General features: G+C 42.0%; 2 protein-coding genes across 2 annotated transcripts; both read left to right on the top strand.

Annotated features, from left to right (window-relative positions):
* On the top strand, positions 1-7,491 carry LOC125282520 (olfactory receptor 56A1). The gene has a single exon (XM_048217477.2). The coding sequence runs from the start codon at positions 3,207-3,209 to the stop codon at positions 4,149-4,151; it is 945 nt and encodes a 314-aa protein (XP_048073434.2). The 5' UTR covers positions 1-3,206; the 3' UTR covers positions 4,152-7,491.
* Positions 7,492-19,228: 11,737 nt separating this feature from the next.
* On the top strand, positions 19,229-20,182 carry LOC125282521 (olfactory receptor 56A4-like). Its single transcript, XM_048217478.2, has one exon. It carries the CDS (start codon positions 19,241-19,243, stop codon positions 20,180-20,182), a length of 942 nt encoding a protein of 313 aa, XP_048073435.2. The 5' UTR covers positions 19,229-19,240.
* Positions 20,183-26,783: the final 6,601 nt, after the last annotated feature.

The following is a 26,783-nucleotide window of genomic DNA, read 5'->3' as shown; positions in this document are numbered from 1 at the left end:
GCTTCCATTCTTTTTGCTTCTGCTCTCTCTCCTTACTCAAATCATCCATTGCGTTGCATCCAAAGTGATCCTCTGATAGCCCATACCTAGTCACCTCTCTCCCCTAATGAAAGTATTTCTGTCTTCTCTTTATATATAAGATTAGTTCTAAAATCCTTAGCATAGAAAAGGTCCTTCATGATCTGGCTTTCTTTTTTTTTTTTTTTTTCCCAACTTCGTTTTCTGCTCTTTCTTTCAACTCCCCACCCTCTAGGTTCCAGTCAAATTAAATATTTCACAGTCTCCCTCTGAAGGTTTTCTCCAACTTATTTCCATGCTTTTACATAACCCACTTCATATATCTGAAATATGCTACCCACGGATTTTGTGCACATATGTCTTCCAACTCCATCAAAATTCAGCTAAGGTGTTAGTAACTTTGGAAAGTCTTCCTTTTTCTTCTCAGGCCGATTTAGGAAATTTTATTCTATGCCCCTCTATCACTCTGCTCATAAAACAATTAATTTATTCTTCAAATATTGTTGGGCATCTCTTCATGCCAAGAACTGTGCCAGCTGGTGAACATGGTTCCTATTCTTATGGCATGAAATGTCTAACTGGACTTGGGGGAGGGAGTGTATAATCAAATTATTTCACACATATAAACTGTGAGGGTGGGACAAGTGCTATGAGAACATAAAGTAGGAGATCTTGATCTTGTCTGGAGAGGGTTAGAGAAAACCACACAGAGAAGGGAATATTTGAACTGAGATGTAAAGGATGAATAGAAAGTAAGTGGATGTGGAAGTGTAAGTAGAAGCATGGGAGGCACAGTCTTCCAAGAGAAGTGGGAGCAGAAAGTGCATATTGCATTTGAAGGTCGGAAAAAAGGACAGTGTGGCTGGAGCAAGAGAGAGGTATCAGATGAAACTGGAAAATGGGGAAGGAGGCAAATGATATATGACCTAGTATTCATTCATTCATTCATTCATTCATTCATTCATTCACTTATTTATTAAATAATTCATTCAAATAACTATGAACACGAATAAAGGAATCTACCTATACACTTACGTATGGTGATGAAAAACCCCAGAAGATATGAACTTCTTCTCTCATCAACTTGTGATCTAATAAAGTTAAATTTTGTTTTTATGCCTATTAACAATGACAAGCCAATGGGATATTTTAAGTAAATGAGTGGCAAGATCATATGTATATTTTAAAATATTTCTCTGACTTCAGTTTGGAGAATGGTTTGATAATGAAACCTAGAACATAGTAAACTTCACTCAAGAAACAGTGGTACTGTAGTCTTGGCTGGTGACAGTGGTGATGGAGAAGTACGTGGACTCAAGAGCTGATTAAAAGGGAAACTTGACAGGTTTTGGTGGTGGGTTTGTAATGGGTGGTACAGGTGAAGGATATGTTCAAGATGGTTTCTAGCCTTTGACTTGTGGGATAGTCCGGATACATGTGCTATTCAATGAGATAAGAGATGCTAGAAAACCAGGCTTGGCAGACAAATGGTAACTTAATTTTAAACTTGGTGAGTTTTGGATATCTTTGACCCAAGTTGATATGTCAAGTAGGCATTTAAGGAGGTTTAGGCAAGAGATATAATTTAGTAATCATCAACATGGAGATGGTAATTGAGCATATGGACAAGGAGTGGAAGACAGAGAGAGCAGATTAGCACAGAGGAGAGAAGAAAATCAAAGAAAACCCAGGACTGAACCTTGAAACTGATGCCAAGGTGGTGGTTGGAAAAAAACCCATAAGAGAAAATGAGAAGGAGACCAGGAGGTGTGAGATAAACCAGGAGACTGTGATGCAAACCAAACCAAATAGAGTGTGTCAGAAAGAGGATCTGATCGATTGTTTCAGAAAATTTTTTTTTTTTTTTTTTTTTAAGAGGCATCTTGTGGAACTATAGAGGGAGGCCATGCCAGGAGTTGTGGGATGGATGTGAGGTGAGCACCGAAGACAGGGAGTGTAGCAGTGCTTGTGAGAAGTTTGTGTGTAAAGGGAGGGAGAGGGAGAAATAGCTGGAAGGAAGAAAGGAAAAAAGAGGCTTTTTTATTTTTATTTTTAAAGATGAAAGATAACTGGAGACTGTTTGAAAGACAAGGCAGATCCAGTGAAGAAGGAACTATGACTCCAAGTTAGGGAACTAGAACAAATAATTGATGGTATAATTGCAAGGCTAGGAGGGCTATGATTCAGTGTAGGAGGTGGAAGGTTTGACATTTTGAGGATGGGCAGATGCTGTTTCAGTGGGAGGAAATAAGGACAGGGTAGGAGAATGTACAAATAGATTGGTAAGTTTTATCTTGGGAAGTTGAAGAAAATATCACTGGACACTTCTTTTCTCTGCAAGGTAGTGTTCGATGCCATCTTCCAAGAGAAGAAATGGAGCTCAAGGTTTGAAAAGAATGAAGAAGGCTTGAAAAAGGCTTTGGAAGTAGGAAAAGTTGATCAGACAAGCTTTGTAGGACAGACAGGCAGCATTGAGGACTCATTTAAAGTTGGTAGCTATAAATTTATAGTAAAAGCAGCCATTTCTGTAGTTTTAGACTTATTCTAAGAACACTTGGTATGACTAGGTGCAGGCCCTGGAAAATGAATGGTTCTATTCAAATAGAACTGGAGTTTTAGCAAAGGACTGATTTCATCAATTTTGTATTCCATTTCCTTCTAGTATACCATGAGTTTGGGGAAAGGATATAACAAAATTATTCATTTAAAATTATATTGGATATGGTAGTAGGTGAGTACCTAATTAAAGGTTTTCCAACCCACATCAATGGCAATACTTATCTAAAAAACACCTGTTAAAGAACCTTCTTCTCATGCCTCCTTCATCTTACTACTGGATGATTGTAAGAAGTAGGTGTGTTTTTGGCTCATCTTTTTATACTATTAACATTTTATTTTCCTTACTGGTACCATGCTGACATAATTTGTTGCACATTTTTAATGTTGTGAGGTTATTCCCTAGCATTATTCACCTTTAAAATCTTAATTTTTTCACTGATTCATTTTTCCTTCATAGACCATAGCATTATTTGTCAAATCTCACCCACCAGTCTGTCTTTATGATATTGACTGGGACTTGCCTTTTGGGGTGAGTCTCCTATATATCGTTAGCTACCTAAAGAGTGAGAAGCACAGGATAGGAGTATCTACCCATACAAATAGTCAAGAGAAGCCTCAAGATTCATTCCATGGCCTTACCCAGCAACTACTCCACTGCTCCAGTCTCCGAATTCCTCCTCATCTGCTTCCCTAACTACCAGAGTTGGCAGCACTGGCTGTCCCTGCCCCTCAGCCTGCTCTTCCTCCTGGCCATGGGGGCCAACGCCACCCTGCTGATCACCATCAGGCTGGAGGCCTCTCTGCATGAGCCCGTGTACTACCTGCTCAGCCTCCTCTCCCTGCTGGACATGGTGCTCTGCCTGACCGTCATCCCCAAGGTCCTGGCCATCTTCTGGTTTGACCTCAGGTCCATCAGCTTCTCAGCCTGCTTTCTCCAGATGTACATCATGAACAGTTTCCTCCCCATGGAGTCCTGCACATTCATGGTCATGGCCTATGACCGCTATGTGGCCATCTGTCACCCACTACGATACCCATCCATCATCACTCACCAATTTGTGGCCAAGGCTAGTGTCTTCATTGTTATCCGAAATGCCCTTCTTTCTGCACCTATTCCTCTTCTCACTGCCCGGCTCCGTTACTGTGGGAAAAATGTCATTGAGAACTGCATCTGTGCCAACTTGTCCGTGTCCAGGCTCTCCTGTGACAATTTCACCCTTAACAGAATCTACCAATTTGTGGTTGGTTGGACTTTACTGGGCTCAGATTTCATCCTCATCTTCCTCTCTTACACCTGCATCCTAAGAGCTGTGCTTAGGTTCAAGGCTGAGGGGGCTGCTGTCAAAGCCCTGAGCACATGTGGCTCTCACTTCATCCTCATCCTGTTCTTCAGCACCATCCTGCTGGTTGTTGTGTTGACAAATGTGGCCAGAAAGAGGGTCCCCATGGACATCCTCATCTTGCTTAATGTCCTTCATCACCTCATACCTCCTGCCTTGAACCCTATTGTATATGGGGTTCGGACAAAAGAGATAAAACAAGGAATTAAGAAATTGCTCTGGAGAGGGGTGTGAATACGTAAAATAGACTTCTAATTCCTTTTCTTCCTTCTCCTCAGTGATTTTGTCTAGGCAGTGAATTGGACAAAAGCTTGGTGAGTATTTATTTTACACTCTGAAGCTCACTTCATAATTGACCCAGATTTCTTCCTTTATTCTACTTGCCTGGTTTGGGTCAAGGTAGAAGAAACTCATATTTCTTGAGTAACTGCTTTGAGCCTAGGCAATTTTATTTAAGTAAATTTAATCTTTCACAACATCTCTGTAGGCGTTATTACTTCCATTTTACATAGTAGAAAAAAAAAGAGGCTTTTCAAGAGTGGAAAATGCCAAAGGCCACCCTCTCTGGGAAGTGGCAGAGATTGAAATCCAGACTCCAGAGCCTGGGCTTCTTCTACAGACATACCCCTTCAAGTGCAATTGATGCTGGGATATCAGGCCTCTGTCTCCTTTGCTTGTGTTTTGTCCTTCTGGATGTCTATTTCCCACCTATACCTACTTCCTTGAGAACCAGCAGATTCTCAGAGAAGGCAGAGACCTGCCTGACAAAGCATCTGCAGGCCTATGGAAGAAGGGTGTTCATAATAATATACAGCAATGCCAGCTTCCTATTCTAACCTACACAGTCTCACTACCTTCAGCGAGTCTTAGAAATGAGGGTAGGTTGAGAGAGAGAGGTGGGGAGAAAAGAAGCCATTTCTCAGAAAATGGGGAAACTGAGCAGTACAATGGGTTGGCCACTTCCCCTAAATGTTTAAGCTACACATCCAGTGAACTGAAAATCAGGTCTTATTTGGTCTGTTGACTCTGCTCAAGAGCTCTAGCTGAAGGTGAGAAGATGCAGCAAAGGGTCAGGTTTCTGGATAATAATGAGTCTAGTCAGGAGACGAGAAAAAAAATTGCACTGGTTATTTTCAGAGATTTAATGTAAGCAAATGGTTGGATGGATGTTGGAAACTTGAAACGAAAACAGGGGATGCTGAAGTAATTGCAGAGGTAGCACCTGTGGGAAGAATCTTACACTTGAGAAGAATTTGGTCATTGGACCATAGAAGTTTGGAGATAGGCCCATGGGACTGGGTCTCACAGCTCTGAGGAGGGTGCTGCCTTCAGCTGGTATTGCTGTCACAGAAGCTCAGAGGACGTGCCTTCAGAGCTGGGACTAAGATCTCTGAGGGTGGGACTCTGTCCTGCTGCTGCTGGTACCCCGTGGAAGTTCAGTGAGGCTGATTGGATCCTGGGAGTTCCAAACCCAAATCAAGCTCAAACCCAACACCCACCCACCCAACCAACAAATCCTGGAGACTAGAATCAACTCCACTGCCAGGTGAAGAGTCATTGCTCAGGGTACTGACAAGACAGGGACAGGAAGAAGCAAGTATCCCCTGCCCTGCTTTAGCCTCCCAGTCTTTTCCTGCTGTTCTCTGTGGGTAGAAACTAAAAGGCAGCCAGCTGACAAAGAAGAGTCCTAGAGTCCAAGTCCCAGCATCCCAAGCAGATCTGGATGGTGGGTCTGGGGCTGAGAGACAAGAGTTCATGACTGTGAGGCTCCTGTCAGTTCTGAGTCTGAGGGCTGTGACCACATGAGGGACAACTGAGGCAGCACCCTGCAGTGCTCCCAGGGAGTGGACACAGACTCAAGTCCTCCCGTGCGGGTATGCAAAGAGACATGGCATCATAACATGATGTCACAGGGGCAGCTTTCATAGCTGTGGAAGAGTCTGGAGTTAGCTCTGAGCAGGATAGAGAGTGACCACATCGCACTGCAGGGATTCCCCAGAGTAACTGCAGCTCAGGGCTGCTGTGGGCTCCAGGGCGGACTCTTCCAAAGCCACACTCAGTAACAGCAGGAAAGGAAAATGACATCCCTTTGCCTACAAGAAGGGGCTCTTATTACCCTCAGGCTTGGCTCTCATTTCCTTAAGCCAGAGCCACAGGTGCGACTCAGCACTTGTCATTTTCCACAACAGAATTCTCTCACAGGGCTCGCCTCCATCTCACGGCTGTTGGAAGAGTTTATCCACCACCACCTTCCTCCTGTCCCTCAGAGGACGGAAGGGCCAACTTCAACACTGACGACCTAAAATGATACTAATAATCTCAACGTCCTTACATACTGATAACAGTGATAGTAATAACAATGACAACGAAAGCTCAAATGTTTTGAGTACTTGCAATATACCAGTATCTGTGCATATCAATTTTCATAAGACCCTTGTGTGGACGATTATAAAAATTAGTTTTAAAAACATCTAACAGAAAGGATGCAATTCATAGGAACAGGATACATATTGTCAGGAGATACTGTCCGGCATTTGGTCCACTCTGTCGGTCTCTCTAGGAGTGCTTTCTCCACCTCTGCTATGCTTCTCCCAGGTGCAAATCCAGAGGGGCGCAAAGAGGAATCTCTGTTAGTTGGTCATATTCAGATCTTAATTCCTGCACTAGGCTTCCCTAGATCAGGGCAAACAGCCACCATAATTACGAGAAGCTTGACTCAAACTGGGAGTGCATGGTTATAGAAACTACAGCTTGTGTTAGGGATTTGTAAGGGATGTAGGGGCCTGCACACCTGTTGTCATCCCTCAGAGTGATGAGCACAGCTTCTGGCACATTAGGGGGCTCAGCAAACATCCACTTGCTTATGATATTGAAGTGACTACGAGAGAGTTAACCAATGGTGTCTACAATGCATCTTTCGTTCTAAGTAGGAGAGCCCTACGTATAAGAACAGACGTGGCATGAACGTGAGGTTGGCTCTCCGCTTTGGTCCTTGGGAGACAGGTTAAGAGGATGGCAGTTTCTCACAGAATTGTCAAGCCAGTGCAGGTGGCTCAAGGAACTGGACACAGTGGTTCTAAGACAGATTTGGGGTGAGTCTTCATACAGATAAAGGGAATGGAGGGACAGGATTACCCAAAGAGCCAGATCTTGAAGGGTAGACACACCTTTGCCTTGAAGCTCCCATTGCAAAAAAATGTCCTCTTAGTACAGTCTTTTAACATGTCTTGAATGTCTAGAATGAAGTAGCAGAAACTAAAGGCATTTTAAATGGACATTTTAAAGGTACAGGCTTCCAGTTTTAAGAGAGAAGTACTGGGGATGTAATCTAGGACATGATGACTGTAGTTAATACTGCTGTACGGTAAATTCGAAAGTTGCTCAGGGACTAGATCCTAAGAGTTCTTATCACATGGAAAAAATTTTTTTCTTCTTTTTCGTATGTATATGAGATACTAGATATTAACTAAACTTGTGGTAATCATTTCACAATAGATATAAGTCAGGCCATTATGCTGTACACCTTGGACTTCCATGCTGATCTATGTCAGTTACATCTCAATAAACTAGAAGAAAAAAATAAGATGTTTTGTCAGTTTAAGTGAAAACCTGTGGAGTCACTTTGCTAACACAAAATGACTGGTCCAATTGTACTGGAAGGGGGTGTATTAAAAATATGAGAAGGGGGAGGGGACAGGCCAGCCAGTAGCCACTCACCTCTCCCTAGTTTGCATGTTAGTCACGTTTGCAAGAGGAACACAGAGACTTTTGGAAAAGAATATCTGAAACCATTGAATACTCCTATTCAGGACCAGAGCAGATTTAAATAAAAAAACCAGTAGCAAGAAAGCGCAACAAATCTCCTGGAATTAAATTATCTGGAGGAAAAAGGGAATTAATGCTGGTGACCAATGCTCAAAGACCTAAATATTGTCGAAGGAACAAAACTACATTTTCCACGTTCATCAAGTAGAGTTTGGGAGCCTTTTAGTACATAGTCATCCTGATGCACTCTTGTTCTTCAGATATATTCTAAGCCTACAGGTGTTAGCAACGAGAGCTGTGACCTCAGAGGCCCCGTGTGGGCCATCAAACTGCGCAGCCAGGGAGTCTATGAAGCCTGGAGTCAATGCCAAGAGTAAATAAAGGCATCATAGCCTGCAAGTCAACACTGCTCTCTTGTGGCTGCTGTTGGAAATAGCAATACTGGGGTGAATTCAGTTCTCAACCTCTGCGCGGTGTTTGAAAGGGGACTGGCAACTCTGTGTTCTGAAAACTCCCGGGATCTCCAACACTTAGGGAAGAGGCAGTGATGCCTTCAGGAAGATATCATACTTCCTGCTTATAAGGCACATGGGAATTGAATGATTAATTAAAAAATAAAATGATATAACAATTATACTCTGATTTTCTTTTCTTCTATGACATCCAAAATCAATAACAAATCAATGATGTGAGTCTGGAATTCATGAGTAGAATGTATCTTGGTATTTAATAAGATGTTACATTAGCAGTATTGGCTAAGGACTCTATATAGTAACATATATTCATTTCTTCACCTCCGCAACCAAAAAAAGGTTGAGCGCTTTATGTGCGGTTAACACAGGAGTGATTAGTATATGTTACCAAGAGATAAACTACTTTTAGAGAAATTATGCTCAAAATAGCCCATGAATTATCATCATTCCCAATTTTGCATATTAGGCAATTGAACAAAAAGGTAAAATACGGATGGTCATTCAGCTAACAGACCAGAATCAAGAGAGAAATCAGGCATCTTTGCTAACTAAATCCGTTTTTCCTATCATGTGGTCTAGGGATTGAGCTGCATTTTTAGATTTCGCCTGGACAGCTTTGTGGTTTTCTGAAGTATTCGTGCTCCGGATTATAGATAGAGAGGCAGTGCACATCAAAACCCAAAATATATTGAATTAGTCAGTGCACGTAAAGTTAGTTACTACAACAAAGATAGCACAGTAACTTAACAGAAACTAGTTTACTTCTGATCCAGACCCAATCCAGTCATGGGGGCTTTGCTTCCTGTCAACACTTAGGGACCCAAGCTGCTCCCATATGTGGATCCTCTATGTATTCAGCCCTTTGGGATCTCCACAGATATTCTGAATCTGGCTGATGTACAACCAAAAGGAGATAATGTTCTGGATCTCTCTCTTTTTTTTTAATTTAAAGATTTTATTTATTTATTTGTCAGAGAGAGAGAGAGAGAGAGCACAAGCAAGGGTTGCTGCAGGCAGAGGGAGAAGCCTACTCCCCGCTGAGCAAGGAGCCCACTGCAAAACTCAATCACAGGACCCTGGGATCATGACCTGAGCCAAAGACAGACGCTTAACTGTCGGAGCCACCTGGGCGTCCCATTGTTTCAACTCTTGTGGGAGATTTTAGGGGCTTAAATTTGGGAGAGATTTACACCACTTTTTCTGTCATTCCATGGGCCACACTGCTCACACAGACCCAGCTGCCTACAGGCGAGGCTGGGTCACTGAATGTTCATTTCTTAAGAGAAATGATACAAGAGAGACACTCGCATGTAAAATAAATTTACCCTCTTCCCCAGGGAGACCACCGGGCTCTCACAAAGTCCAAGATCCTGAGCAGTCAGTGTCTTCTCCATCAGGTCCTGATGTGATTCCTCATGGACCAGTCGTTTTCCACCTCTCACCGCATAGGTAATGGTGGAGCAGACACTGGTATCCGTCATTAAGATTCCCGTTTGGAGGTGAGGCATGGAATTCGTTCAGCAGGAACTTGTACGTAGTAATGCTGGAACACTTTGGGGGTGGGCACTGCCACATTTTTACCCACTGAAGTGGTGGCAGTTCCCTGACTGCACACTGGCTATGTTCTCTGGGAAGAACTTGCCATTGTTTCTATGACCCCTTGTTCTGACTTCGGGGGCGGGGGGTGTCTTCCTCATTGTCCCCCATGGCATTATGTCCCACAGGCACTGGAACATGTGACTTCTTTTGCATTACTGCATGTGGAGCCTGCTTCCAGCTCATAAAATATTAAGATCAATAATTGTTTTAATTCTTAATCAAAAACTTTCTTTAAAAGCCAAGCTCAAAGGGGCGCCTGGGTGGCACAGCGGTTAAGCGTCTGCCTTCGGCTCAGGGCGTGATCCCGGCGATCTGGGATCGAGCCCCACATCAGGCTCTTCTGCTATGAGCCTGCTTCTTCCTCTCCCACTCCCCCTGCTTGTGTTCCCTCTCTCGCTGGCTGTCTCTATCTCTGTCGAATAAATAAATAAAATCTTAAAAAAAAAAAAAAAAGCCAAGCTCAGGTGTCTTTGTCAATAAACACCCTCAAAAACCAAACAGGTTTCTCATCTGTTGTATTTGTATCAGGGCAGTTCCATGCACTAATAATCATACACACATGTTCTCTTAAGCATAATTTAAGTTTTTTCTTTTGTTTCTTTATTGTCTTTTCCAGCTCACCATGCCACTCCTTTTTAGGTAATGGTGTCTGTCTAAGGCCATCAGACTTGAGTAAGACCACTATACACATAATCTACTCTTCTCAGCGCTGGTTTCTATGAGTCTGTGTTTTTCAAAGATGATCTAGAACTTTCTCTTAACCTTTGACCTCCCAAGTAGTAGGACAGTTTTTCAAGACTCCGTATTTATGGACTTTCTCTATTATTCATTTCTGCTTGAAGACCAGCCAACTATCTGTTAAGCTCATATACTTATCATAATAACTTGTCAATGGAATCAGCAATTGCAAACACACACAATTATTTTCAGTTGTAACGAACCATTTCCCCTGGACTTACTGTTTAGTAGACATGTCAGCTTTCATTGTTGAGTGATCTTTCTAACATTGGTTGTCGATTTTCTCAGTGTCTGCAGTGTTAATCAGGATAACTTGCTGGTTGATGAAACAAACAGTTCCATGTATCAGTGGTTTAACACGTACAATTTAATTTTTTGAGGACATCCATCCAATGCATGTGGAAGAGGAGGCTTTCCTCCATGCTTTCTTTTAAAAACTTAGCTTCCTCCATTGTGTGGTTCCATCATTTCTAGGGCTTCATGTCTTCAGTGGACTGAGGCAACTGGCCAGAGGTGGGGAAGAGAGTGTAGAGGACATTAAGGAGGCTATAAAGGTTGTGTCTAGAAGAGGTGTGTGACATCTCCTTGGCCAGACTCAGTCTTATAGCCCCAGCTAACTATAGGTGAGCCTGAAAAATGTAAATTTATCTGTGTGTCTAGGAGGAGGAAGAACTCAGCTTAGTAAACCTAGCCTTGTCTCTGTCATTGATACACACTAATTGTCAGGTGAACTTCAAGTTGGGCAGTGGGAAGGGTGAGAAGTGGTAGGAGACCTCTGGAGATTTTGTGGCTCTCCTGGTCTCTCTGAGACACTGTCAGACCTAGAGCCTGGTTTGCTGTTTGCCTCTTTCAGAGGGCTTATTAAGTAGATCATCAGGTTTTATTTTAGACTTGCAAGAGAGAAGCAAAGGAGACTTTCTGAGTCCCTTCCATGTTTTCCAGTTATCCCCATATCAGTTGTAAGGATGAAGAGAGGGACATTGGTATGCTGCATCTTAGTGAATGGGTACCGGGATTTGAATGCCCTCCCCTCCAGACCCAGTCTGTAGCACAGAACTGTCCAAACACATTCCTGAAAGCTACCTTAAGATATGCTAGGATGACATCAGAAGCCTGACATGGGAATCAAATGAGTAATGCATTTTCTGCTTAGTCCTTGAGTTTGTGCAGAGTTCTTGTGGTCTGTCAAGAGACATTGCTGTTAGGACACAGCGGGTGGGGGACCTGATCAGTTAATATTCCAGGGAAGCACAGACCTTGCTGGATTCGCTCCACAAAGCCGCTGAATTTATTGCCTTCACTTGGGTGTTTATAATAGAATTAAGAACTGTGTCCTGTTTGAGAAAGAGGCTGAGTTTCCTTAGACCTATGCTTGCTCCTGAAAAAGTAAATATTGATTTGTCTGTAGATGGAACCAAAAGAGGTCTGTTTATGGGTCCATGTGCTGTGCTTCCTCAGAGCAGGGTGAGAGCAGTTTCCTTGACTTCCCAGGTATGCTGCTGCCTTTGGAGGAGTCTGAGGACGTCTGTACACTGTGTTTATCCTGCCAACTACTATCCGCTAGAACATATTTCTGAGACTGTAAGATCACACTTCTCTGCATGTCTTTTCTTCCTGCTGTGGGGCAAATACTGCTTTGGTTAGTATCAACACCTTCCCTTTCCTTTTGCACCATCATCTTTTTTCTCAGCCAGATGAATCACATAGTTCACCTATCCCCCTCCTCCTCCTTCAACCACTAGTTTTTTCTCCATATTTATGAGTCTGTTTCTCTTTTGTTGTTGCTTCTTTGTTCATTCATTTGTTCTGTTCTTTTAGATTCCACATGTAAATGAAATCATATGGTATTTATCTTTTCCTGTCTGACTCATTTCACTCAGTGTAATACTCTCTAAGTCCATCCATGTTGTCCCAAATGGCAAGATTTCATTCTTTTTTATGGCCAAGTAATATTCCATTGTATATAGATATACCACATCTTCTGTATCCATTTGTCTATCAGTGGACATTTAGGTTGCTTCCTATCTTGCCCATTGTAAGTAATGCTGCAATAAACATAGGCATGCATATATCTTTTTGAATTAGTGTTTTTGTTTTCCTTGAGTAAATACCCAGAAGTAGAATTATTGGATTATATGGTATTCCTGTTTTAAGTTGAGGACCTTCCCTACTCTTGTACAGTGGCCGTGCCAATTTACATTCCCACCCACAGTGCGTGAGGGTTCCTTTTTCTCCATTTTCTTGCTGACACTTGTTATTTCTTGTCTTTTTGATACTACCCATTGTGGCAGGTGTGAGGTGATACCTCTCTGTGATTCTGATTTGTTTTTTCTTGGTAATTAGTGATGTCGAGCGTCTTTTTATGTGTCTGTTGTTTATCTGTATGTCTTCTTTGGAAAAGTGTCTATGCAGACCCTCTGCCCATTTTTAAATCAGATTGTTTTACTGATGTTCAGTTGTATGAGTTGTTTATGTGGGTATTAACCCCTACCTGACATGTCATTTACAAAACCTTCTCCCATTCAGTAGGTTGCCATTTTGTTTTGTTGGTGGTTTCCTTCATTGTGCAAGAGAGTTTAGTTTGATGTAGTCCCAGTTGTCCATTTTTGCATTTGTTTCCCTGGTGTGGGGAGACACATCCATGAGAAATATTGCTAAGGTTGAGGTACAAGTGATGACTGCCTGTGTTCTCTCACAGTGGCTGTATGCTTTTAGGTCTCACATTTAGGTCTTTAATCTATTTTGACTATATTTTTGTGTGTAACGTAAGAAAGTGGTCCACTTTCATTTTTTGCTAGTTGTCCTTACATCATTTATTGAAGAGACTGTCTTTTCCCATTGTATATTTTTGCTTCTTTTATTGTAGATTAATTGGACATATAAACATGGGTTTATTTCCGGGCTCTCAAATCTATTTGTTTTTAAATCTACACGTATGCTAACATTCCAGAACCCTAAAGATGAGGTGTTCTGAATAGAGCAAAAGAAATGATTCATTACCTACAAAGGAACAGCAATTGACTGGTAGTGTACTTATTAACAGCAACAACAGAGATCAGAAAGCTGTGGAAATGTGTATATATATTTATAATATATAATGTACATATACATATAACATATATAATGTGACATATAACATATAGCATGTTATATACATGTTATATAAATATATATAAATGTATAATATATATAACATTCAGTTTGTGTGTGTGTATATTTATATAAAATACTTGTTAATATTCAAATTTTACCCAGATAAATTGTCAATTAAAAGACCCTGCTAAATAATAAAATAGAAACATATTTTTGAAAGTACTAGAAAGTTAAGGAAAGGTCAAAATCTAGGAGAAGATAAAAAATGAGAGATAAAGCCAAGATTTAAAGCTACTTCTGCTCTGAGGACTTCTGCCAAACCTGAAGAAATCAGTGTGAAATGGAGCAAAATTTGGCAATTTTCTGGTTTGAGGAGACAAAACTCAAAGCGTAGGATTAAGAACAGGGTCAACTATCCTCCCTACCCACTCCACATTCTAACCTGAATCTTTGGATGTGCTCTTAGGGGGTGGTTGGACTGAAGTTCATCAGTCTTTGTGTTAAATGGTAAGATCTTAATCTTAACATCTACAAAGACCCTATTTCTACAAGAGGTCAAACTCACATGCACCTGAGGGTTAGGACTTCAATATATCACTTTAGGGGACACATTTACATCCAAAATATGTATTTTTGGATTTCTCATCAGGAATTGGTAACTATAGTTGTTGCCTTTAATAATATGTATCTCATTAGATTGTTATGAGGATTAAATGAAATATCAGATAATATTCAGAATATTATGATACATATATATAATCTCCAAAGATTTATTATTATTATTACTTGTGTTATCCTCGGTGTGACTTTATATAAAGTTTTGGTCTCCCTCTTTAAGGTGGCAGAAACCATTCTTTGATGTACATATTTCAAATATGTAGTGCTTTGTCAAAGTAGGATAAAAGTATTTGTTCAATGAAAAAGTAAATATAATTTTATCCTTGCAACAGACCTGTGTTGGAAAGTTTGTTATGCCCATATTTCAGATGAGAGAATTGTGGTTCTGAGAGCTGATGAATGTTTTTCAAGGAAAAGCAATGAGAAGGTAGTAGAACAAGGGTTCAAACATAAGCCTCCAATTATCTCTTCCCAATAGCCCTATGATCTGACAGTGAAGAGGGATTATTCATTTACAAGAAACATGGGGACAAGGGTTTTTTGCTCAGAGTAAACTGTATGCTCTAGCAGCATTCTTTCATTGAATGATGATTCAATCATGAAATACTTTTCTTCATTTGGCATATCTATCAACTCTGTTTGATGCTGACAAGGACCTTGGCACTTTGCCCAGGACCTCCAGGTAGCAAGGCAGAGGTGGGGGCAGGACAGCAGTTAGTGCATGCAGGGAACAAGATAATATTCTATGTACATTCCTGCCCTGATATCTCCTCCAGCGGTTGTGGGTAGGAAAGTGTAAGAGCCAGAACCAGACTCCACTTGCTCTCTCTCCTCTTTCCAAATTCCTGTGCCCAAAGCCCCAAAGATCGTACATTTAGCCTGAGAATCCCTATCGTAAGACACATCTGAGAAGGTCTACAGGGGCAGCGATCTTCTAAGTCCTACTGTGCATCATTCAGAGTGGTGGCTGCACTGGTGGCAGTCCCACTGGTTCCCAAGGAAACAATGCCAAGTGTTGCTGTGTGGAAGGTGAAGATTGTTAACAGCTGAACTTTCTGCACCCACACTTAGGTGACAGAGTTTAGACCAAGAACAGCTGTGAAGGTAAAATCTTGGACATGAACCACATGTGTGTAAATAGGGCCCCTTCCAGGGATTTGCTTGGGTCCAGACCACTGATGCTCCCACTGCAGAAGAGGGGCTCACAGGGAAAGTGCTTCCTGGTCTTTTGGTTGCTAAAGGTCCATGCTCCTTTGATGGCTGGTGGTGTCCCTCTGTCACCTCCTCCACAGAGTTACAGGGCTGAGGAGCGTTTAGTCAGTTCTTCCCCACAGGTGCATCCGCATAAATTTTCCTGGAGAAGATTCTCATCACAGTTGCCTTACCCTTCTTTTCCCAGGGTTTCCTTATTTAGACCCCCCAAGAGCCTTTAACCCCTCCTGCCCTTACTTTATTGACAATGCCGAATCAAGCCTTTTGCAGTATATTCTCTTGGGAGATAGACCATGGGGCCTCAGGGCCCTAGGGCTTAACAAGGGCACCAACTCCTGTGAACAATGGGGAGAGGGGCCGTAGTGGAGGCAGAGTTCATAAAACCAGCCTCCAGAGCCCTTGGAGGGACCAGTTTAGTGCTTTCTCCAGCAGCCAGAAAGAGCAGGAGGGCAGCCTTCTGAAGCTGGTGAGTCTCAAGCTGGACCAAGCAGGACGACTGTGAGGAAGGAGATAATGAGGAGAGGAGGGGAGTCCAGGAGCCTAGTATGTAAAGGAAAAGGAGCTCTTTCAGTAGGGCCTGGTGTACGTGCTGACCCTGCCAAGATGCTTAGATCTGGTAGAAGGCTAAGTGGCAGGAACTGACCTAATGCTGTGATTTCATCAGAGATGAGGCTGAGTCATTTTGCATCTGTCCAGGGTTTGCAAACTTCCATAGACTCAAAGACCCCACCCACATCATGGCTGGGAGACCAAGGCCCTGTGCCTGGCTGTGTCAGAATCTTCCTTTCTGTGCTAGTCTAAATTCACCTATGAGCCAAGGTAATCCATCCATTTTCTGATTTGGTCTTGGGTCTTCTGTTGTAATTTTGTTTATTCAAGGCTTGTCTGATCTTTCCAGACTGTCAATATATCATTGCCAGAGACCAGGTTTGTTCAATAGCACTTAGAACAAGGGTCACCCCTCTGTAAATGTCAGTCTGCCAGTACAAACGAATGGAACTGGATATTGAATATCAGAGCCATGCCCCAGATGGCCAACGAGTCCTCATTTCTCACAATAGAAGGCCTCAGTTTCACTGAAAAGAACACAGAGAGTAAGAATGGTCCCAGCTCTTAGGAATTTACTAAAACAGGGAGGACGGTCTCTTACCACCTGGGAGAAAATATGAGTGTTCTAGGAGGTCTGTATCAGTTAACAGGTCCTTGGTGACATTCCGGACTCCAGTCTCTCTGCCCGCTCATCCTCTCTCACACTAAATCCTTTGGGTCTCCTCACCCCTCTGCTACAGCCTGCTTCTCTGCCTGCGTGGCCTTCCTTCAGGTCTTCGTCACTTTTCCCTTGGACTCCTCAGGAGCCTCCAGAAGCCTCCAGCCCTTCTGTGTGATTCCCTGTGTCCCACCTACAGCACGTCACTTCCCTGTCTCGGATCCTCTGTGCTCACTCACAGCGTACACGCTCACGCCTGCTCTCAGGCGGACCTCGCCGGCTGCTCGCGCACACCGTACCCGTGTCTCCTGACACGCTCTCCTGCCTGCTCCCCCGAAGAACTTAGGATCTACCAGCCCCGCGCACCTGTTTACCAATCATGCTGAACATCCACACAGATGTTTCTTCTCTTACCACTGTCTGCAAACAGAGTCCTCCTCTCCCAGTTAAATGTGGCCTCATTTTTGTATCCTTCTCTGATGCTCTCAGCTCATGGTGTCTCTTGGCCTAACAGGACCTCAGGAAATCGTAGCCCTTTTTCTCCCCAAAACAACACCTGAAGTTAAATATCACTTATTGATTTCATAAATGAGGAACATATGTATCATGGAGTTTAAATAGCTCTCAGGGTTATCTAATGGGCGTAAGAGTCAGGCTTCATTTCTGTCTGAAGCCAACTTTTCAACCATATCACATTGCTCCATTCATCTGTGTATTTTCTTTTTCCCACTGTTCATAAGATCATCTTTATTACCACAACTATGCTGTCTTATAAGTGTTTGTGAGTCAACTTTCCTGTATCAATGAAGATACAACGTTTTACTTAATGCACACCATATGTTTGTATACCTAACATTAAGACCAACTGCAGGGAAGGCCTGACTATATTCTTGCTTATTCAAACAGATCAGGTCATGCCGAGGATACAGAACTTGAGGTTTATGGAAAGGACAAGACTTTTCTGAAAAGGTGGTTATGTTTTTTATCCTTTTTATGTTTCTGATTCACATTGAGGGTCATTTCCTAATCCAATATGAAAATACAAGACAGAGCTGATACATATTTGTCTCTACTTTACTTTAGCCCTTGAATCTTTGGTTTGTTTTGAAGCCCTATAATGAGTAGAAAGTGTGTGAAGTGTGTGTGTGTGTGTGTTGTATAATCTATATTTGGGAAGTCTGGGATATTCAGATATTCAAAATGAAAATCTTACCCAATCTATTGGATCTTATCTTCTCTGGCAGCTAGTCTGATACCTTCTTTTATACAATTTACTCTTTTTGAAGAGATTTGTCAGATAGGACAGGTGAGCAGGATCAGTAAGCCCACCTATACCGATTAGTTGCTGCCAGGGCTCCCTCTCTTAGTCTGCCCTGACTCCCTAGCTCTTTTCTGGTTCTTTGGCTGGGACAGCCCTTACTGTCACTCTTCTTCATACTTGGCCACTCTGTTCTTTGTTTAGTAGTGAGGGAAATAAGATGGGACCCAACAAAAGAAATAACTAAATAAAGCAGATGGATTCATACAGCATAGATTTCACATGAATAGAATATTTGGATTTTGACCACAAGGAATCACAGATAATGTTGCTTACCAGATAAATGGATCCTATATAGGTTTATATACCGGAAACATACTTATTAGCTACCTCCTAATCTATCCTTGGTGTACCCCTCTGTACTGACTGTCTCTGTCACCAGAATATGAAATTTATAAGCTCTTCGAAAGAATCCAAACCAAAGAAACACTCTAGAAAGTCACACAGAGAAAACATAGCAAATAACCCAGTAAGAGTGATAAACACTATGCTTTAAAAAGTGAAACCCTGTTTGGGACTAGAAGATATTACTGCTCTTGGGTGGGGTCAAGGGATGCTCTGCCTTTAATCCAATATTCTTAAGAAATGAAAATTAGAAATCCTGAAGTCAGGCCCTGTCTGAGTCAATACTGAGTAGGGGGCTGGCTTTTCTGGGACCTTCATGTATTCTGCTAAACAGAACTCTCCATAAGCTATTCCTTCTAAATTCCAAAGGAAGGTGGGGCTTAGTTAAGTAATTGTGCTTGTCAAGGCTAAATAATGTATAGTGGTTGAAAGCAGAGACTTTAGTCAGACTCTTTTGTCATAGTCCTGGCTTCACCACTTACTGGCTGTCTAATTTTGATCAAACTACTTTCCTCTCTTTGCCTGTTCCTTTTAACTACCTGGAAAATTAGGATAATAATATTATTTACTCTTAAGTGTTTTTCTTTCTAAAGGAAACGTGGTAATATAAACATTCAGCATAATGTGTAGCACATGATAGCTGCTCAGTTAAAGGTCAGCGATGATTGAGATGGGATGATGATGATGATGTGAAAACTTGAAACAGGTTAAAAGCCCTAATGAAAACCTGAGTTTTACTACATCCAGAACACATACGTGATGAGCACTGGGTGTTACACGCAACTAATGAATTGTTGAACACTACCTCGAAAACTAATGGTGTACTATATGTTGGCTAACTGAACATAATGAGAAAAAAAAGAGAAAAAAAATAGAACACATACTTTCTATGTCGATGTATTTTGTTCTGCTTTTTAAGGGACTCTGGATTTTTACCTTGTTCAAGATACTTTATATGGCTTCACCCAGCAACTACTCCACTGCTCCAGTCTCCGAATTCCTCCTTATCTGCTTCCCTAACTACCAGAGTTGGCAGCACTGGCTGTCCCTGCCCCTCAGCCTGCTCTTCCTCCTGGCCATGGGGGCCAACGCCACCCTGCTGATCACCATCAGGCTGGAGGCCTCTCTCCATGAGCCCATGTACTACCTGCTCAGCCTCCTCTCCCTGCTGGACATGGTGCTCTGCCTGACCGTCATCCCCAAGGTCCTGGCCATCTTCTGGTTTGACCTCAGGTCCATCAGCTTCTCAGCCTGCTTCCTCCAGATGTTCATCATGAACTGCTTCCTTGCCATGGAGTCCTGCACATTCATGGTCATGGCCTATGACCGCTATGTGGCCATCTGCCACCCACTACGATACCCATCCATAATCACTGACCAATTTGTGGTTAGGGCTGCCATATTTGTTGTGGCCCGGAATGGCCTCTTTTTTCTTCCTGTTCCAGTACTTTCTTCCCGGCTCAGATACTGTGCAGAGAACATCATCAAGAACTGTATCTGCACTAACCTGTCTGTGTCCAAACTCTCCTGTGATGACATCACCTTCAACCGGCTCTACCAGTTTGTGGCAGGCTGGACCCTACTGGGCTCTGATCTCATCCTAATTGTTCTCTCCTACGCCTTCATCCTGAAAGCTGTGCTCAGGATCAAGGCTGAGGGCGCTGCAGCCAAGGCCCTGAGCACGTGTGGTTCCCACTTCATCCTCATCCTCTTCTTCAGCACAGTCCTGCTGGTTCTGGTCATCACTAACCTGGCCAGGAAGAAGATTCCCCCAGATGTCCCCATCCTGCTCAACATCCTGCACCACCTCATCCCCCCAGCTCTGAACCCCATTGTTTACGGTGTGAGAACCAAGGAGATCAAGCAGGGAATCCAGAAGCTGCTGAGAAGGTTGTAAGAGGTAAAACAGATCAGAGACACCTTGGAATTGTTAGTAAAAGTCAGGGATTATTTTTATGTTGGAAAGGAAATTTTACTTTTTAATCCCAGAATGAGCTCTGATTCTTTTTATCTCAGACAACAATGAAAACATTCTTCTGTGAATCCTTATTTCCTCCTGCTTCAAAGGAAACCTCCATTTCCTGGATTCTGTGGTCACTTGGGAATTTGCCTGACTGACTCCTTATCTGCGGGTCTTGCCAAACCTTAGCCAAGTGGAGCTGGGTTAGAGTGGGAGTGTTTGGACCTAAAGAAACAAACTTGATACTTAGAGAAATCTTCCTGTTCCCTGATTTGCAAAGAACATAGATGACTCTCCTGCCTCCTGTTTCAGACATGGCTTTTGTGTTGTGAGGGATTGACTGGGCTGAAGTAAGGACATTCACCCAGAATTTTGGTTTTTGGGGTCTAGTGCTTTACTGTGAACACCGCTCTCTTTTTTGGCACCTGTGGCAGATGTGTCATCTCCTGGCTCCTCAGATCCTACCAGATGCTATTAAGATTTTCTGTTTGTGAAACTGCTCTGGGAGCATCTTCTCCTACACTCCTTCCCTCCCTCCCTCCCTCCCTGCCTTCTTTCCTCCTTTCCCTTCTTTCTCCTTCCCTCCTTTCTTCCCTCCCCTTCCTTCCTTCCTTCCTTCCTTCCTTCCTTCCTTCCTTCCTTCCTTCCTTCCTTCCTTCCTCTTTCTTTTCTTTCTTCCTTCCTCTTTCTTTCTTTCTTTCTTTCTTTCTTTCTTTCTTTCTTTCTTTCTTTCTTTCTTTCTTTCTTCTAAGATTTTTATTTGTAAAGGAGATAGAAAATCTTTTAGGGTTTTTTTTTGGGGGGGGCAGACTGATATCGTTTGAAGTGTTATATGTTTTTTACCTCATTATGTTCATGACTCTATAATCCTCACTTCATCCCTTATAACCTCCTATAAGGAACTTAGAACGTTACATCACATCTCAGGCACCATCCCTCCCTGACTCTGACCTGCACATCCTAGGCACAACTCAGCTGTCCAGTTCATTCCTTCTATTGCCCTGTTTGCTTCAGCCTTCAGCCTGGGCTGATATAGCTGTTGAGCTTTTCCATGATGTAGAAGCTCTAGGGTTTGATTTTCACAAATAAGTGTGTTCCATTATTTTGCAATCCCTCCCTTAATGATGCCACATGTTAGTCCAATGTTTCCAAGGAATATTTTATAGTAACCACCTGTCTCTTTTGTGGATGAAAATTAAGAGTTTGCAGTCCATTAGTTTTCCAAGCATCATTTAAAGAACATTCCCGTTGGACTGTCCTACTTTCTTCTGTATCAAAACTTTTCTTGGGGCGCCTGGGTGGCTCAGTTGGTTAAGCATCTGCCTTTGGCTCAGGTCATGATCCCAGGGTCCCGGGATCGAGCTCAAGCCCCACGTCGGGCTCCCTGCTCAGAGGGGAGCCTGCTTCTCCCTCTTCCTATGCCTGCCACTCCCCCTGCTTGTGCTCTCTTTTTTTCTCTCTCTGTCAAATAAATAAATAAAATCTTAAAAAACAAAACAAAAACCTTTTCTCTGATGAATGAATTATATTTAAATTTAATGTTTCTGTACTATTTAAAAAAGTTATATATTTTGCAGCAGTGATCCTCTTTTCTTCTCTTAGAGACCTCTGTGGTTTGGCTCTAACAGACTTTCAGACTTATTTCAAGCTTTCTTTGTTTCCCCTACTGTAGCTAAAGCAAACTGCTCACTTTTCCCTGAACATTCCCTCCTTGTGTTTGTTGTCTGTCTTGATCAGTTGACCCTTTCTACACCAACCTTCATTTACTAGTATCATCATTGCTGAACCCCATATTTCCCACCAGACTGAAGTCAAACAGCACTTTGCACAGGGAGACTTCTTTTCATGACTCTTTCCTGGAATCGCTACTCTAGCATCTTGAATATCTGTATGTCTTTCTCTGATGGTGTCATGAGTTTCTTTTAGGTTAAGAGAGTATTTTATTCATCTTTTTATTCTACATGGTTACTTTTGCTCTTCCTTACGTAGAGGAATTTAGAATAAAGATATGTCGAATCAGGTCAAACATTTTATCAGTGCATATCTTGTCCCTCCCGTCCTTTGAAAACTACTTGGGAACAATGATCAGGTCTTATAGTAATATGTGTTTTTATAGTACCTAATACAGAGACTATTTTTAGCCAACACTAAATGAAATTTATATGAATTTATTTAAATGAAATTTATATCCCCCTAAGGTTGGAATAATCAAAGCAATTGGGATTTGATTCTCAGATAGACCAATTTGGCCAAATTTGCTAACTCAGGTTTTATGAACTTTGGCTAAACTTTTTCCTTGCCTTGAAAATGGTGATAATGATCCTTATCTCTTACCATTGTTTGGAAGAGTAAATACACTAAGTATGAAAATTTTTGTTCAGTACCTTGAATGTGCACACCTTAATTACATAGATATTACATGAATTATTATTATTATTATTTTCCTAAGCACACTGCTTTCCCTGCTGCCCTCTGGATATGAGGCAGATTATTGTCTCACACCTCATTTACCTTGAGGAGAAGGTATCCACGTCATGTTGTCCTCCTCTAGCCCTGTAGTCATTTTATTACTATTACATTTCCTTGAGAAATCTTTTACCTATGTGAGGGTTACTTTTTAAACTCCAAACTATTTGGTCCTCCATAAATCTGTCAGTTGGGCATTCTATTGGTATCTATTTCAATCTGGGTATGCCATGAGGCTACCTACAGGCATACCTTCTGGAAAGGCAAAGGACAGCCATGGGTGATATGTGGCTATGATACCATCCAGTGCTCACCTCCTTTGAGGTTCTCTGGCTTCCAATGTCACCTGTCCCCCAAAGTTGACTCCACATTTCCCTCTGGGATAGTGAAGGGAGAAAGACAGGCTCTGACACTCCAGTCATGAAACACAGTCTGCTTTCACCACACCCCGACAGCTGTTGTAGTACATTATCTTACTGACTTGTGGCCACATGGTATGCAGATGATCGATTGTTTTGCAGCCCCTGCCCAGGGCTTTAGAAAGGAATATCACTCCCAGTTTACCTGTAAAATAACCAAGGAAATAAACAGAGCCTAGAATGCTGTACCACCTATTTTCTACAGATCCCATGGAGTCCTTACTTTAGTCCAATTTTCCTTTTTTAGGGTACAAGGCTCCTGCAGTTTCTCTCAGAACCAGCTGTGACTTGACACTTCATCTGAGAAAAGCTGCGAAGCTATGAATCTCTGCTTTAGAATTGTTCTCAGTAGAAAAGAGCGATGATATCATTCTTTGGTGTCATCACCTTTGTCTGCCTTTCTCTTTTCTATCACAATTTCATCTTTATGTATTGTATTTCCTAATTTAGACTCTTCCTGAGTGAGGGCTTCTGGTTCTGGCACATGGATGCTACATGAACCAGATGGTAGCAGGAGCCTCCCTGGGATATTCCCTTCTGTTCAGGAAGAGGTGGCAGCGTTAGAAGAATAAAGTAGAGAAGGATTATCTCAGTCCTAGGCAATACTAAGGGGCAGTGCTAGCATGGCCAGTGAGGTGAGGCTGTTATGTAACCCAAGGTTCCCTTTGGAAGACATAGGGCTAAGTCCAAAGCAAAAGAGGTAGTGTCTTGCCCAGCTATTTCCCAACATCTGAAACATGATGGCAACCCCAGTGCTGGGACTCAGACCTTGTGAGGTGAGAAAGAGAGAACTGTGTCCAGAATCTTCTCCAGCTCCCTCACTCCTATTTCTGGTTCCTAGAAGCTTTCCACAGCATTTCCTCTTTACTGCTGCATATACTCAGATGAAGCCTATACTCATCCAGTGAGTAAGTTAGATTTTCATGTTCTTATCATGCCCTGTCATTAATAATAAATGTCTGAAGTGTCCATTCCTATTTCCAATTAAGCCACTGCACTGTGGGTAATAGAGGAAATGATATGTCCATAACATGCTAACTGCTTGGCCCATTTTTGTACAATGACCGTAATGAGATGACCCTAGTTTAATGGTAATATTAAACTCTCATTTAATAATTTTTCTAAGAGTACACTTAAGACCTGAAATAGATTTCTCTCTCTTCTAAGTCTAGAAATATTTGTTTTTCAAACATATATGTTCCTTATTTAGAAGCACCCTTCTCCCAAAGATTTTCCTCAACTCTCTCCTTGTTACTGCTACTCCCGTATTAGATTTTGTCTTCTGTTTTCTTTGCTTTCTTCTCCACCTCCCCTCCTGAGAATACGTGCCTTAGGCTCTAGGTTCAGATGGCTAAAATAGTCTTAGCCTCTGTGGGCTGTGGGGAGGGAAGAGACAGCATGGACCTTAGGGCCTTAAAAATAGCCTCCGGAGTCTCTGAAGGGCTTGGGTAGGTGGTGCAGCAAATAGTCATAAATAGCAGTAGTAGAGTACAGCCTCCTCAAGCTGGTAGGTCTGGTTTGGAGGCAGGAGAATCATGAAGATGGGAAGGATGAAGCATGTCAGCCTCCAGGTATTCCATATTCAATATAAGCAGGGAGAAGGAATTCTCCTGGTAGGACTGTAGCAGGCCTGGTGCTATAGATTCCACTTCTATCAATTTCTCCAAATCTGGTATATCACTGCTTTGAACCATGGGGCTTGAACTCACGACCCTGAGATCAAGACCTGAGCTGAGATCAAGAGTTGGACCCTTAACCGACTGAGCCACCCAGGTTCCCTGTATCACTGCTTTCATGTAGGAGCAAAGTTTTTCTAGTATAAACTATACCTTTTCCATTTAAAAAAGCAGAGATCAGGGTGAGTGTTCTTGGAATTAAATCTATATCTTCATTATTGCTTATGGCAGCTAGAAACCCAAAGTTGATTTCCTCAACTGCAATTCTGACCCCCTACAGAAGATTGCTGTAGAAGCACCAGATGGGATAGGACCAGTAATCCCAGTTGCCTTGATTACTCCCCCTTGGCCATACCTTTGCATCCTGGCTTGTCTCTCAGTGCTCTTTCCTGCTTCTCTCTCTGGGACGGAATAGTTTTCCTATTATTCATGTTTCCATGCTCTCCAGAAGACTGGATGTAGAGTCAATTCCTTATTTTTGGTTTGTTGATCCAGGAAAAAGAACATAATGACCAGTTGGAAATGAAGTGGATGAGTTTATAGGAATAGATTTATTTCTTTAAGTTAACTGGAATCTGGCCGCAGGTAAGTTTGTATGGTCTGACTAACAGGATAAATTGGTTTGGTCTAGATTTATGTTTGAAGCTGTAGCTGTTACCTAATTCTGATTCTACCCTCTGAACTTCTACTCTTTTATCACCCTTTGTTAAAAAAACCTAGTTCCAGGCCCCAAATATATCTTATGTGGAAGAATGGTGTTCCTATAAACCACATTTGGAGATATCTAGATATTCTGGGGTTCTTTGACGACTTGTGACAACTGACTCCAAAAAAATTAAATCACCGCATTGGTTTAAGTTACAGGTCAGGGCAAGAGTCATAATCTAACCTGAGTCAGGGAGGTAGGTGTTGCTGGAAAGTCCTTGTCTCTGATAGAAGCATCTATGTTAACTAATCTGGGCTCTCTGGACGTGTTGATTATTTCTGTTCTTTTTTTTTTTTTTTTTTTTTTTATTTTTTTTTTTTTTTATTTTTTATTTTTTTTTTTGCATAGTTCTGTGCTGATACCCTTTATTTGAGATTCCATAGTATATGCTTTATTTTTTTTTTTTTAAATGATTTTTTATTATATTATGTTAGTCACCATACAGTACATCCCCGGTTTCCGATGTAAGGCTCGATGATTCATTAGTTGTGTATAACACCCAGTGCACCATGCAATACGTGCCCTCCTTACTACCCATCACCGGTCTATCCCATTCCCCCACCTCCCTCCCCTCTGAAGTCCTCAGTTTGTTTCTCATAGTCCATAGTCTCTCATGTTTCATTCCCCCTTCTGATTACCCCCCCCTTTCTTTATCCCTTTCTTCCCCTACCGATCATCCTAGTTCTTATGTTCCATAGATGAGAGAAATCATATGATAGTTGTCTTTCTCTGCTTGACTTATTTCACTTAGCATTATCTCCTCCAGTGCCGTCCATGTTGTAGCAAATGTTGAGAACTCGTTCTTTCTGATAGCTGAGTAATATTCCATTGTATATATGGACCACAACTTCTTAATCCAGTCATCTGTTGAAGGGCATCTCGGCTCCTTCCACAATTTAGCTATTGTGGACATTGCTGCTATGAACATTGGGGTGCATATGGCCCTTCTCTTCACTACGTCTGTATCTTTGGGGTAAATACCCAGTAGTGCAATGGCTGGATCATAGGGTAGCTCAATTTTTAACTTTTTAAGGGACCTCCACACTGTTTTCCAGAGTGGCTGTACCAACTTGCATTCCCACCAACAATGTAGGAGGGATCCCCTTTCTCCACAGCCTCTCCAACAATTGTTTCTTGCCTTGTCTATTTTTGCCATTCTAACTGGCGTAAGGTGGTATCTCAGTGTGGTTTTGATTTGAATTTCCTTGATGGCTAATGATTTTGAACATTTTTTCATGTGTCTGTTAGCCATTTGTATGTCTTCATTGGAA

Source organism: Ursus arctos, unplaced genomic scaffold (assembly GCF_023065955.2).
Source record: "Ursus arctos isolate Adak ecotype North America unplaced genomic scaffold, UrsArc2.0 scaffold_22, whole genome shotgun sequence".
Classification (NCBI taxonomy): Eukaryota; Metazoa; Chordata; class Mammalia; order Carnivora; family Ursidae; genus Ursus; species Ursus arctos.
Note: the sequence above shows the minus strand (reverse complement) of the source record. Positions and strands in the feature narration are given on the sequence as shown.

What these genes read in the sequence shown, in the direction of transcription:
- LOC125282520 (XM_048217477.2), top strand. Translation starts at nt 3,207, where the DNA reads ATGGCCTTACCCAGCAACTACTCCACTGCTCCAGTCTCCGAATTCCTC.
- LOC125282521 (XM_048217478.2), top strand. Translation starts at nt 19,241, where the DNA reads ATGGCTTCACCCAGCAACTACTCCACTGCTCCAGTCTCCGAATTCCTC.